Source organism: Cyprinodon tularosa, unplaced genomic scaffold, assembly GCF_016077235.1.
Source record: "Cyprinodon tularosa strain WSP-4 unplaced genomic scaffold, ASM1607723v1 ctg159, whole genome shotgun sequence".
NCBI lineage: Eukaryota > Metazoa > Chordata > Actinopteri > Cyprinodontiformes > Cyprinodontidae > Cyprinodon > Cyprinodon tularosa.
Genome location: NW_024038427.1, coordinates 597660 through 612277, shown reverse-complemented (window position 1 = coordinate 612277; position 14618 = coordinate 597660). Strand labels below are relative to the sequence as shown.

The 14618-nt window shown below is 38.9% G+C and overlaps 1 protein-coding gene across 1 annotated transcript in view; it reads left to right on the top strand.

Annotated features, from left to right (window-relative positions):
• Window positions 1–14618, top strand: part of myo15aa (myosin XVAa) — a 67717-nt gene that overhangs the window by 13284 nt on the left and 39815 nt on the right. The window contains exons 2-16 of the mRNA XM_038280320.1: window positions 2032–2114; window positions 2283–2346; window positions 3028–3137; window positions 3471–3545; window positions 4913–5003; window positions 5133–5138; window positions 6274–6377; window positions 6468–6531; window positions 6615–6728; window positions 6817–6978; window positions 8594–8710; window positions 12209–12267; window positions 12346–12469; window positions 14186–14281; window positions 14461–14592. Of these exons, the coding sequence (XP_038136248.1) occupies window positions 2032–2114; window positions 2283–2346; window positions 3028–3137; window positions 3471–3545; window positions 4913–5003; window positions 5133–5138; window positions 6274–6377; window positions 6468–6531; window positions 6615–6728; window positions 6817–6978; window positions 8594–8710; window positions 12209–12267; window positions 12346–12469; window positions 14186–14281; window positions 14461–14592 (1401 nt within the window). The remainder of the gene's footprint in view (window positions 1–2031; window positions 2115–2282; window positions 2347–3027; window positions 3138–3470; window positions 3546–4912; window positions 5004–5132; window positions 5139–6273; window positions 6378–6467; window positions 6532–6614; window positions 6729–6816; window positions 6979–8593; window positions 8711–12208; window positions 12268–12345; window positions 12470–14185; window positions 14282–14460; window positions 14593–14618) is intronic.

Sequence of the window (14618 nt, the reverse complement as noted above, 5' to 3'; positions counted from 1 at the left end):
CGTACACTTCATAATCCTTATTTGCACAATTCTAGCAATACAGCATCTTTACAAAGGACTCCTTCTCCTTTGCCCAGAGTACATGGGGAAGAACCAGCTATTGCACAAGAGATCCAAATGGTGAATCCATATGGCCCTCTGGTCCCCTCGCCTCTTTCCTCACCACACCTGTCTTCTGCTGTACTTAATTCTCAGCTACGTAATGCTTCCTTCACATCCACTTTACAGCAACACCTCTCCGTGGCTTCAGCAGCCCCTGTTTCCATAGCACCCCCACCAGGAAGCAATAGAGGTAGCTCCCCACTTTTCTCTGGAGGACTACGAACTTCTCAGATCCAAGGATCAATGTTCAAGCTTCCCAGTGGTACTTTGACAATGCCTAACGGCTCTGTTAAACATAGAAGTACAAATGATGCTGGAGTTGGTGTTAGTAATGTAAGGTCTTCCCCCTCTGTGCTTTCCAGCGCTCTGCAGAACCAAAACCTACGTCAAGCCACTTATAGGCTACCTGATGGCTCATTGGTCACCAGAAAAGAACCTGCTGAACCTGCCTCAGGTCCTTCCACCATGTCTTCCTCTATGTTGTCATCTGCCCTTTTAAACTCTAATGTACGTAAAGCTACATATAGGTTGCCTGATGGAACTTTGGTTACAAGAAATGAGCCAGCACCTGTTTCTTCCTCCCCAATGCTCTCCTCGGCCATTCTTAATGCAAATGTTCAAAAAGCCTCTTATAGACTACCAGATGGATCATTTTTAACACGTCCAGGAGAGAAGACAGAGAGTGCTGCAAATTCTTCCTCTTCACCTGGACTGTCTAGTGCTTTGATGAATGCAAACCTCCGTAAAGCAAAATTTCAACTCCCGGAAGGATCATCACTGTTTTCAAGAAATCAACCTCAGAGTCCGACAAGCCCTCTCCTGTCTGGTGCTTTGCTGAACAGTAACATCCGGGGTGCTTCTTACACTCTCCCAAGCACATCATTATTGAGCCAGCGTGGTCCAACTGATACTCCTGAGCAACGTTCACTTAATCTCTCTAATGCCCTCCGCAACCAGAACATCAGATCTTCTTCTTACCGGTTGCCAGATGGAACACTCATGACACGCTCTCAAGCAACTACTTCTCCGCAATCAATTGACCTATCGAAAGCATTATCTAAGAACCCAAACCTTCGTGGAGCAAGATACCACCTCCCGGAAGGTAATATCATGACGAGGCTTGGGGCGCCCAGCACCCCACAACCCCTGAACCTTTCCGGTGCTTTACAAAAATCTCACTTACAGGCAGCTTCTTTTCGTCTACCTTCATATGCTGTAGTATCACCACATGTCCAGGGAGCTGGACCTGAACAACACTGGGCACATGGCTCAGGAGCCGAAGGCATGCAAGAAGATCTAGATGTGTGGGGGGCAGAGAGGGTTCTACCTCATGGTACAGTGCAGAACCTCAACAAGTGGTCCTTGTGTAGAGATGGAGAGCTCCCTGAGCACTCCCAGCATCTAATGAGGCACAGAGATGAAGGGGAAGAACCTGGGAAGTGGAATCTCAATAGAGATGGGGAACCACGAGGGCAATGGTTTGACAAGGTAATGATCTTGTTGGAAACAACAAATGCCTTAGACAACTAGTTTGGCTAAGGCTATTATAATACCCCTAAATTTGAATGATCATGTTTGGAATTTATCATGGATGGAAATTATTTTTAGCCTGTTAACAATTAAGCCTGTTAACAATTAAACAGAAGCAAACTTGTCCCAGTTAAAAGGTAATTGTTCATATTTTTGTGATTGTCAAAAACATTTAAGCTTTGAGTTGTTATGAGCAAATAAGGTAGAAACCAAGGCATAACATTACTGATGGGTGGTAAACCAACTGCGTCACAGGTAATATAAAATCCTAGATTATTTTAGGAACAAAAAATTAATTCTTTGAAAAATCCCATTGCAAATGTTTTTTATGCAAGTTTGTTAAATTGAGGCCTGTTGTCTTGCATCATTTCCTAATGGCTCTAAACATTTGTGTTAAAGATGTACTCAATCAGAAGAATGCCTACAATCACTCATCGGGAGTGCAGGGAGGAAGATGGTGTGGAGGATATGACTCAATTACAGTAAGTCATTTTAAAATATATTAAAAGGAAAGACAAAGTAATTTTTAAGACTGACTCAAAAAGAAAAAAAACAATAAAAACCGTCTAATATGAGGCAGAATCATACAAAAAAACACTATAAAAACTTCAAAGAAATTTCTCCATTATCTGCATTCTGTTCCTTTTCAGAGAGATGGACGAAGGAGCTGTTTTACTGAACTTAAGGCGAAGGTTTGACAGACATCTTATCTATGTAAGTATCTAAAAAAGAACAAAAACGATAAATTTCATATTTTTAAATAAGTATTAAGTACTATCAAACATTATTTGCCTTTCTAGAGATTTACCATTTTCCATGTTTGTTCTTTTCCCTTGAGATACTGTACTGGTTTTATGCCAAAGGGTGCTCTCTCTCCAATCCACAAGATATTTTCCTAAATGTCTTGAGCAAAAAAAAGTTTTTGTTATTTTTATGGTTAATTTTATATGGTTCTGGTTATTATTGTTGCATTTATCCTACTTTATTTTGGCTTTATTTCATATATTTCTTAGAAATAACTTCAGTTCAGTTTTAACTTACTTTACTTCAGGCTGTAATTTGCCTAGGAGTGTCTAGTAAATTTAAACCAAAAAAAGAAAGCCCATTTTTTTTATCACATTTATTTCATTATTTAAAAAATGGGGAGAATTCTTGCCAGATGTTTAAAAAGCATTTTTTAAAAAGCAAATAAAAATATAAATAATGTTTTTCAAAACTGCATGTTATATACCTTCCAAAATAATGTTTTTATGATAATAAAATATATCTGAATATAGAAAACAAAAAATAGATAAAATTGTAAGGGGTCAAACATGCTTTCAACCTTAGAACTATTGACATCTGTTAATTCAAGTGTTTTAAAAACATTTTTTATATGTTACTGTTCTCTTTCAGACATATATAGGAAGCATACTGGTGTCTGTGAATCCCTACAAGATGTACAATATCTACGGGACAGATGTTGTGCTGCTGTACAAAGGTCGTGCTCTGGGAGAACACCCTCCGTATGTAAAATGTGGTCTTTACATTTCGACACTGCAAGCATACAATGCAAACAAACTACATTAACGAGGATTTGGTATTATGCATATCTTTAAAACATTGTTCATAATACAAAATACATTTTGACTTTAATAAGTCATTTGCAAATAACAAAAACAAAACTGTTGCAGTATATTTGGCTTTAAAACGCACTAGTTAGATGGAGAAAAAAAAAGAGCATAAATCAGACAAGGGATCTCAATTTCAATGTACTTATGTGGACTAGTTGTCCATCCTACTAGTACTTACAGCATTTGTGTTGAAGAAGCTTCTGGCCATGACTTTTTCTCTTACAGGCATTTGTTTGCCATAGCAAATGCTGCTTACTCCAAAATGATGGATGCCAAACAAAACCAGGTCATTATAATCAGGTAAGAGTACATAATCCTTTTTACTTTAATACAAAGCAGGTGATTTCCACTTTTTAGATAGCCATTTTGCAAGTACCATGCTGTATGGATATTTACTTCAACAAGGACAGGGAAGATGAACGAAGCTATTTATAATGTGGATGAAGGTTTGTGTGTGGTGTGTGAGTGAGTGCATGTCAAGGGCTAACTGAGGTCTAGTGTACAGTGACCATTAATGGCCTGATCCTTAGCCAAGCAGCCTGTGAGCTGAAACCTTATGCTGGAAAGTTTTGAAGGTCACTTAGTCCCTAAACACACAAAAACACACAGCATTCTACCGTCCCGTAGTGTGGCCTGGATAATGGTGGTATTTAGTGCTAATCTGTTGGCAGTGGTATAGGTACCTGGATGTTGGTGTGTTGGTGTACTTGCATGTGAGACACTGCTTCAGATAGTTCCTCTCAGACTAGGAATTGAGACTTTGCGTAATGCTAGCCAAGGCTGTTCTCATGTAATTTAGTAAGGTAAACACTTAGCAAGCCCAACAGCTTGAAAACAGGGATTAAAAAGTATTTAAGGAACTAGAAAATAAATTCTTGTTCTTAGAAATCGTTTTTATCATTGGGGGAGATTAGTATTTATTAGGGTTTTTGAGGACAAATGTTATCTTCTTGGCAAGAAAGTCACTAAGCCCCTTTTTGGGCTTTAATTTAATAGTGATAAATTATCAATTTCAGGTTATAAATATACAACACCATCCGTAAGTATTATTTATTGTATTTATGGAAATCTAATAGGAGAGATCAACACAAAGTAGGAAGGAAAATACATTTTCTATGGAAATAGCTTTCAATATAAAGATTTATAAAGTGTAGCTTGTGTTTTTTTTCTCAGAACCTTGTAAATAATACTTCATAGAACACCTTTGCTCTTTGGTTCAAGCCACAAGTCACCTGGGTGTATTTCTACCATCTTTGTAGCTGTAGAGTGAAACATTTGCCTATTACATTTCTGGGAGTGTCTGTGAACATCCAGGTTCCTGCCATAGATTCTTAATTAGAGCGAGTTCTAGACCTTAACTAAAAATTTTTCAACACATGAACATGCTTTAGTCTAAGAGAACTGCATCGTCTTGTCTTGCGTTTAGCTCTCCTGTCCCTGCTGAAGAAATGCATCCTAACAGCACTACCTCCATATTTTATAAAATATATAAAAACTTTTTTTCGTTTTCCTTCCACCATACAATCATGCATTACTTTTTGTTGGTTTTTGCACATGATATATGAAAAGATATGCATTGTTCGCAGGACATTGTATTGAGTAAAATGTTTATAAGAGCAGTATAGATGGGCACATTGGAAGGTTCCTGCTCTCTTACTGTGTTTTAGTGGAGAAAGTGGGTCTGGAAAAACAGAGGCCACCAAGCTTATGCTCCGCTACCTGGCTGCAACAAGCCACAACTCCAATCCATTGCAACAGGTTTGAACACATACTGACACGTACATGATGCTTATAGAATATTTCATAATAAAGAGGATTTGTAATGTCTCTTTTCAAATATGTTTTTTCCCTTTTACTGCTTCTTACGACGTCTTTTCGTATGGAAAGATTGAGGTACCGGTAGTCTTTCATTCTGAATGTGTTAATCTTTACCTTAAACTAACCATCTTCACTTTCTTTAGGTAGCAATGGAGGTTGCTGTGTTGCTCTCCTTGTTTCATTAGCAGTACTGGAACACTAATGAGCTCGCCATTCATTTTGAGTTATCCCTACATTTTCATTTACTCCTTCCTATTTAGCTGTTCGGTAAAAAGAGATATTTTTCTGTCTGTCTGCTGAATTTGGGTTATTGACTTCTTATTCAATACCTCCTTGTGGTTTGCTCTTTATCAAAGCATGCTGGACATTTTGGGACAGAGAACTTAAAGCTAATTCATTTTTTTTGCATCTTTCTTCACAAAGTGAATGGCAGCTGAGTATTCCGTATAGACTTTTATGTATGGAATGGTTTAAAGCTATAGTGGAGGATTTTTGTGAATTTTTAAAAAGACCCGCCCTCTCCACTTTAGTAAAAAAAAAAAAAAGCCCCTCTCTCCTTGTGCATGCTCTATTTAAAAGTTGCTGTTTGCATCGCTCATACAAGCTTACTTTCCAATAGAAGATTTGCAATTTTTCCACTATGTCAGCCTCACCACCGGTAATTGAAATTGGGGACGAGCACGTACGACGGCTTTATGTAAACATATCACCAGAATGATTGACAATTAGGGGGACCACTTGTTTTGATGATCCACCCAGAAAAAGAACATCCTCCACTATACCTTTAAGTGTGCCATGGTAAGGAATTGCAGAGCAGTCAAGCAGAGCGCTGTATTTGTTCCATACCACTTGTTTATATGCTTGCTTATTATAGGAAGTAATTCTGCTTCAGAAAATCATTTGAAAACTATTTGATCTCCAGCTCGGCTTGGATGCTATGTCTATTTTAGTCATGCACAAACCTCTGCACCATATCTCTTGCATTCCATGTATAATGACTATGTACAATTGTTCTACTGCATTTACACAACAGCTAATAAAACTGTAGTAACCCAACAATATGGGTTGATTTCATGTAGCCTTGTAGCAAACCTACTTTTCTATCTGAATGAGTGTGCAAATTGTTTGATGATAGAGTTACAGCACTGATATGTGACTTTGCTTCTTTGCTGCTCATCTGATGAATTTGGATGAATTTTGAACATGGTAGATCCTGGAGGCAGCGCCCCTGCTGGAATCCTTTGGAAATGCCAAAACTGTGCGAAACGATAATTCCAGCCGCTTTGGGAAATACATAGAGGTCTATCTGGAGAAGTGAGTGCGGATCAGACATGTTGATTTGGACGGCAACAATTTTTTAATCCTACTAATGTGCCCCACCCCCTCTTGTTTCTGTTGATCTAGTGGTGTAATTAGTGGTGCCATAACCTCTCAGTATCTGCTGGAAAAGTCCCGTATTGTCTTTCAGGTAACTTCCACAGAATCAGACACAGCATGGCATCTTTATCTCATGTAATTGTCTGTAGAATGAAAAGCTAATGTTTGCTTCAGGCCAAGGATGAGAGGAACTATCACATCTTCTACGAGATGCTGGCAGGTCTTCCTTCTCAACAGAAGCAGGCTTTCTACCTGCAAGATGCTGAAACCTACTATTATCTAAACCAGGTAGAGAAAAAGTGTGCAGCACAGATTTTTTATTCCCAACCATGTTGATCAGTGCTCTCTTCAGTTTGAACCCTCTCTCTGAATTAAGGGAGGGGACTGTTTGATTAGAGGAAAAAGCGATGCAGATGATTTCCAACGTCTGCTCTCTGCGATGGAAATCCTTCACTTCGCCCCTGAGGACCAGTCGGCCATCTTTAGAATCCTCTCATCCATACTTCATCTGGGCAATGTTTACTTTCAAAGGCATGAGGTAATTCTCTGGGTTCATTCATTGTTTAAAATTATCCCTCTGTCTGTATTTTGTATTTACCTTTTACCTGTTTATGGAGTATGAAGTGAAGAAAGCAGTAAGAGCAATCCTGGTTTGGAGAGAATAGTTTTCATTGCATATTCAAGCTAAACACTAATCAGAGGGAAGTTCCCATCATCTCAAAAAACCCTATCTGAGACTTTCACCCCATTACAAAGGTCTGTCTTGTTAGGCTAGCCATTTGCTCTGTATCTTAAAAACACCACACCACCTGTTATATGAAACTACTAGAAAAAAAGTTTATCCTGCTATTAGATCTGCTTCTAAGATATAATGGATGAACCCTTGCAGTTTTCTATAGAAAACTGATGTTTCGCTCCCAGTTGAACGGCATTTCTAGCTGCAGGTTGGAGAACCAGTAGGATTTGAGTTTCTTTTTCCCATTGAAGTTTCAGAGAGCAAGTATTAAAACAGTTGGAGTGCAATTCAAAAGGCATTACATTTATTTTGTCATTTTTTGACAAACTAAAACCAAACCAAATACATGAGAGAGAAAACTGATCTGTAATACTTACAGCCAGGGGATTATTAGAGGTAAAATAAATATTTTTTTCTCCTATTATTTCACTAGTGGCCACAGGCTTTTAACTGAACACCTACTTCTAGTCTGTTTGATGCAGTAAGTTTAAGTTCCTGAACTATGAAGCCACATTTAGGGTAGGCTTAAACCGGAATCAGGCACAGGTACTCTACTGATGATATATGATCCTAACGGGTTCTAAATGATAAAACACACTGTAGCCTGCAATCATGAAAATCCTATTTTCTTTTACAACCAAATCATGATATTCATCTGCTTATTGAGCTTGGAAATAATCATGAAAAGGGTTTAATCTTATTGTTTCTGATTGCCATAGTGTTGGTTTAGAGCTTGTCCTTAAAATAGAAAAAGCCTCTTTGTCGTCGTATTGTCTGTTTATTTTTGCTGTCCTCCACTGTTGCAGACAGGAGGTAAATTGAACTGAAAATAAACTTTATTTATGTCAGCCATATTTGAAATTTAAATAAGGGTGGCTCAGGCAGTATATTTTCCTTGTACTTGAGCTTCAGATTTTCCCCTGTACAAAAGTTTCAACCAGGATACTGCCATGCATGCAGAATGTTGTTCAGGTAGGTAGCCTCTGTTTAAACTATTTATTAGCTCATCTGTTAGTTCGTACCTCATACGAAGCAAAAGCTCACATTGTGCTATAAAATATCTAATTATGAACACTTCTTTTTTTATGTTTGGATGCATAAAATAGAGAAAAAAATTATGATCAGCTTATATCTCTGACAATACTTGGCAGCTCTCATCTCATTAATACAAACCTTAAAAGTCAATGACAGTTTATTTCCAACTATTCAGTTCATTCAAATAACTTGTTTACCTAAAGAGGGTACATTCCATAGAGCTCAGTGAGTTAATTGTTGTATTCAAAGCTCATCTGTGCCACAACACGGGCAGTTAATGATGAAATAGAAAAGTCAGCCCTTTTTTATTAAGCCTGATTGTCTTGCACGGATTTCCTCTGCAGACAACAAACTGAACAAATCTTTTCTCTTTTGTGTGTTGGAGGCTGATGGCCAGGAGGTGGCATCAGTAGTGAGCGCACAGGAGATCCGAGTTGTGGCAGAACTGCTTCAGATCTCCCCTGAAGGACTACAGAAAGCTATAACTTACAAAGTCACGGTTAGTTTCATGCTAAACTACCCGTCACGTGTTAGTAGATTTTTGTTTTTTTTACAAATCATTCCAAGATTTCTTTTTTTTTTATGTTCTGTTCTCCTCCTCTCCTGATTGGTTCATTGTAACTGAGGTTTTACATCTTGTCTCCTCTGAAGTGGACTGGCAGGTTCTTTTTCTTGCTTACACAGGTGTGTTTACATGAGAGCATGTATTGGTCCCAGTGTCCCTTACATAGACACAATGGAAACCCATGTGTTGCCCCCCCACACACAGAGAAAAAGACACAAAAGAAACAAACCGCTGTCATTGATCTACCTCCACCGTAGACATGTACACTCGGTTCCTTGGGTGGATCTTTTCAGTAGAGTGGACTGCTTCTAACACGTTGTGATGAATCTTGAATCTAGCTGTTATTTTTTAAACAATTAAATCATAGTAAGCTAAAGTTGTTTTTGTTTTGTTTTTTACATTATAACCTCAAATGTCAATGTCCAAAGAAAGTATAGAGGAAAAATGCTTTCCAATGTTTTTTTTTTTTAATAACCATTTTATCACTTTGACAGGGCCTTTTTAACACATCCATTTGCTTTGATTTTAGTTATTCCTTTTTTACTGTTGCTGTATGCTTAGGGTTACCAACCTACTCTGTTTAACTCCGCTGCACAAAGTGTTTTAGATGTTTGCCCTGAAGCATTTCATCAGAGCACCTTCATCCAGATAATTGCTAAATACCCTTCACTACTTGTGACAAACTTCCAAAAGGTGTTTTCATCCCTATTTTAACAATGACTTTCTTCTTGGATTCAGAGAATTATTCAGAGAACAACTAATGCTCAACAGATTCTCCCACCTGAGCTGTAAACCTCTGCAGCTCCTCCAGAGTTTATATTGAAGTAGCATACAATTGGTTGCACCGAATTTGATTGAGGTTATGAAAGTAAACGGGAATATTATGTAATGCATGCCTCACCTATCAGATTTCTAATATTTCAGGATGTTGTTGATCTAAATGCAGACAGGAACAGCACAGCAAGTCAAGATTATTAAATGAAAAATAAACCATCCATCCATCCATCCATTATCTGACACGCTTGTCCCGAGTGGGGTGACGAGGGGTGCTGGTGCCTATCTCCAGCAGTCAATGGGCAAGAGGCGGGGTACACCCTGGACAGGTCGCCAGTCCATCGCAGGGCAACACAGAGACAAACAGGTCAAACATTCCATTCAAACCATTCACACACACGCTCACACCTACAGATATAGCTTTTTTTTTTTAAGTCAGGAGACGACCAAAGCGTAACATTACCCCATTCAAGCACAAACTGATGATGGTAAGCTACATTTAGCCACAACTGCCCTGGGACACATTGACAGAAGTGAGGCTGCCGTACATAGGTAGCCTCTGACCACCATCAGTAGGCAATGCATATGAAGTGTCTTGCCCAAGAACACGTAATATTGAAAGCCGGGGCTTGAACCGTCAACTCTTCGGTTGCAGGGCAAACACCTGCATCCCTGTGTTTGCCCTGCAACCACGGTCACGCAGTTGATTTTTGTTGTGTTGCAGAAACAAAACAAAACTTAGCCTAGATGCAAGCTTCTGTCAGCCTGTAGACTCTCCTCACCCAGGCGCTATTTCTTTATTAGATATAAGCAAATCTTTTATGTATTTTTCCCCTAATGTTTCTTCCATATGTATCTTGTACGAGAGAGGGAGAGAGACATCTAGCAAAGGACAACAGGTCCGATTCGAACCCGGGTTGGCCACTTCGAGGTCTCCGTTCATGGGTCGTGTTATCTTCCTTTATGTTTTGGTAGAATGTTTTCTTGGTATTCATAAATCGTTATTGCTCAAACTACAAATGTTTACCCCTCCCAAGATGGCGGTGATTGTGGCTAGGCTCGCACTAGAATGTGTGACAACCCGCATGCTTTCTATGCTAGCAGTATTTCACTGTAATATGTTTCATTTACAGACAGAACAGAGTGAAAACAGAACCATCCTGCAGTTTTACATGGTGCTATTGTAGACTCCTTCTATAAGTTACTGTAATTACTTTTGAACCATTATGCATTGCAATATACAGTTATGTCTTGTGAAATAATAAAGCAAGTACATACTGTATTTATATCACAGACATGAGAGAAATCGGTTACAGTGTGGAAATGGGAATTTAGTGAACTTAGGAAGAAAAAACATAAAGAGGACAATAACTGCCACAAAAAAAAAACACAAAAAGCAAATAAAAAGCCCAAAACACAACGATATGCAATACTTTGTTTAGTTTTTTTTTTTGTTTTTTTTAATAATTTATAACCCCTAGAAAACACATTTGATTACAGCTTGTGGTTGTAGCTTAAAAAATTGCAAGAAAGTGCAAGGGGAGTAAGTCATTGTTGAAGGAACTGTGCTTTCCTCATCATTTTACTTATTATATTTCTTTACATACCCACACTCTTCTAAAAAGATACTGCAAAGCCATTATATTGTATCATTTTTAGATGCTTAAAATGCAAAATGGGCATTAGACTGAATATTTTTATTTTCAATTAGCTGTGTTTTTCTCTAATCTCTGATTTCCTGCAATATTGAGAGAAAATCCTTTGAGATTCGTCTTCCTTGTCCACACTAAAAAACCTTTTCCTAATTAGATATGTTATTCTGTAGAAATGTCTTCAGGCCTCATCCTTAAACACATAAGCAAAACACAGAAGAAAAGAATGGAAGGTTTCTTATTTGGTGTCCTGACGTAATGACGTTAAAGCTTTTTTCCTCTTTGCTTAGGGTAGATCCAATTATTTGGTCAATAAAAGCTCACATATTCCACAGATGTACAATATACCCCTAATCTTCATCTCTGTAGAGTGAAACAAAACGAGTACGAGGTCTCTTCTACCCCTTTATGCTGATAAAACTGATATTCCAGTTGAAAATCTATGCATTATCCTTTGTTCTTCACTTGGATCCATATTGAAAATAAATGCCAGTCCAGTTCATCATATCCAATTGTAGTGGAATGCATCAAAAAGAAACTGAGGTGAAAGAAAAGGAGAGAAAAATCTTACATCTACCACAAGCACATGCTTATATACACGAGGCAAGAGTCTTTTGCATTATTCAGACTCTAATTACAAAGGTGCGTAGGTAACAGGAGAGGAGTTGGGGCTACCAGCTCTTTCCTTAGGCAAGAGGTGTGTGCACATTAAGAGGGTGTTTGTGCCGGTCAAGAGGATTTTGGCAAAGGAAGCTCTCAAATCTCAAAGCGCTCTTTATCTGAACAGACTGAGTCTTGGTCTCTTGCATCTATGAGGTAGAAATGAGGGGGCAGAGCTTCCAGGAAGCAACGTGTGTGATGGAGATGAGGAGGAGAAGGGAATGCTAAATAAAGTGGGAGAATAGAGCCCCTAATGCAGCATGAATAGTGTCCTACTCTGCTGAACTCAACTGAAATGTGTAAACTTAACTCTCTGTATGACGTCTGGCAACCTTTTTCTCCACAGGAGACTATGCGGGAAAAAATCTACAGCCCTCTGAGTGTAGAAAATGCTGTTGATGCCAGGTGAGGCAAAGGAACCAGAGATAACCAACCCCAACAATTCACATACAAATCAATTCGTCTTTTTATTGGGTTTTCCAGAGACGCCGTTGCCAAGATTCTTTACTCACTTATCTTCCACTGGTTAACGGAAAGGATAAATGCTCAGGTGTATCCTCGCCAACACAGCCTCTCCATTTCTATTCTCGACATTTATGGATTTGAGGTAAGCAGGTGTGACAACAAACAAATCTGACTGGAGTTTTAGAGAGCGAGGTTTCTGCAATATAAAGTGTTTCTGCACACATTTTAGATGGGAAAAAAACCCTAAATGACCTCTGAATGATTACAGGAAGTTGCAGCCTGAATTTAGCACAATAGGTTGTTTGTTGGACTTTTTTCTTATCAAGCCAGGCAGACAGTTTTCCAGAAGCCATAAATTCACCCCAGGGCAGATGACACGAAATCAACAGGTCTAAAATAAGCAAAGTGGGATTTCCTCCATCAGACAGAACAAAATGAGCAGGTCAACTGAACAGACGCAGCGGACGCTGCCAGAGAGTTCCAGACGCGGAAGCCTAAAGGCTGCAGAGCTGACATGAGATCAGATCTGAGCTGATGAAGGAAGACAGGATAATCCACAGGACAAAGTCAAGAGGGAGATCCAGGTTCAGTCTACAGAGAATCCAACAGGAGTCCGAAGACAAGCAGGCTAACTAATTGGACAGGGGCAGGCAGGCTCAAAGGTTCAAATACAGAAACAAATCAGGATCAGACCAAAGTCTCAAGAATAATCTGGTACTGCTGGCTTGGAAACAGGCAGCTTAAATATGAGACCGGAACAGGTGGATTTGATGAGCTAGACAGGTGAATGAAATGAGCAATTAAGCCAGCCATCAGAACCAAAATCCTGACAAGTAGAGGCAAATGCCCAAAGAATCAGAGTAGATCCTTAGTCAGAAATGTTTTTCTGCCTGTTTGTGTGCAGTCTCGGTAGTATCCATCTGTTGTACTGATTAATACATTTTCTTTACTTCTTTTAGTGCTTTTGCTTTTCCCTATGATATTACCCACAGCATCAGATTATTGGTAATCAGAACATTTTAAAGTTGACCTAAAGGATTCAAGGTAGCATTACAACCAGCAGCTCTGGCTGGATTTAGAGACGTTGTTATGGCATTAGTAATATACTGACACAATATAGACACCTACCAATGGAGTTAGATCACACATGGGTATGTAAAGTTTGACTAATTCATCCTGTTATTCAAAAGATGAGCATTCGTGGAGAATAAAAGCATTTTTCTAGTCGTTTCTTGCAGGTCACACACGCTTTACTGTCTCGCTGCCTCCGTCTCCAAGCACACCACATTTCATGCCCTCTCACTCTGGAGCATCAGTCAGGTGGCCTCTTCCATGGCTGCTACTCTTGTCTCTAAACATATCCTATTGAAAGAAGTCATAGAGAATAAAAAGATTGGTGGTGGCAAAACCATAGTCCTTTTTTTTCAAACCTGTTAAATAAGTAATTTACCCATAAAATAAGTCATATATGGGTAAAACCACATATGTCTGACATTTTCCCCCCTTACTTCTTTCTATTTATGAGCTGATTTACATAACAGCATAACTGAATAAGAACGTCAAAGAAATATTGCAAAGCAAACTCCAATAATGAAAGAAGAAACCTTAACCGGTATGTTAGCACAGTGTCTACCTGAAAGGTCTAGTGGACAGTAGACATTCTGTCTAAATGTAATAAAAAAGGTTTTTTAGTGTTTGGAAAGCTGCAGCTTACCAACACCATACTTCTACAGAGCCTTACACTGCTCTCTAACTGCCATGCTCTGTGCTCAGCATAACAGATAATATAAAAAAAATATTTATCAGATTAAGAGATTAGAAATGAAAAATCAACTGCTGTGTGTGTTTGTGGCAACAGGATCTGGCTTTCAACAGCTTTGAGCAGCTTTGCATTAATTATGCAAACGAATACCTGCAATTCTTCTTCAACAGGATCGTATTCAGGGAGGAACTGGTGAGTCCCATCACACCTGCAGATTTGCTTAATTTCACACACGGTCTTCACAACCGATTTGGACTTAAATATCACTAGAATAAAGTGATTACAGATGCAGAGGTGGATGAAATGGATCTAACTATCTGTAGGGTAAAAAGGTTGAAAGTGACATTCTGCTGCATCTGATCACCCTGCAGGAGGAGTACAGCAGAGAGCAGATCCCATGGCAGGAAATCATATTCAGTGACAACCAGCCCTGCATTGATCTCATTGCCGCTAAGCCGCATGGGATACTGAGGATTCTGGATGACCAGAGCAGTTTTCCACAGGTGAGGGTGCTGACACAGAGCCGTCT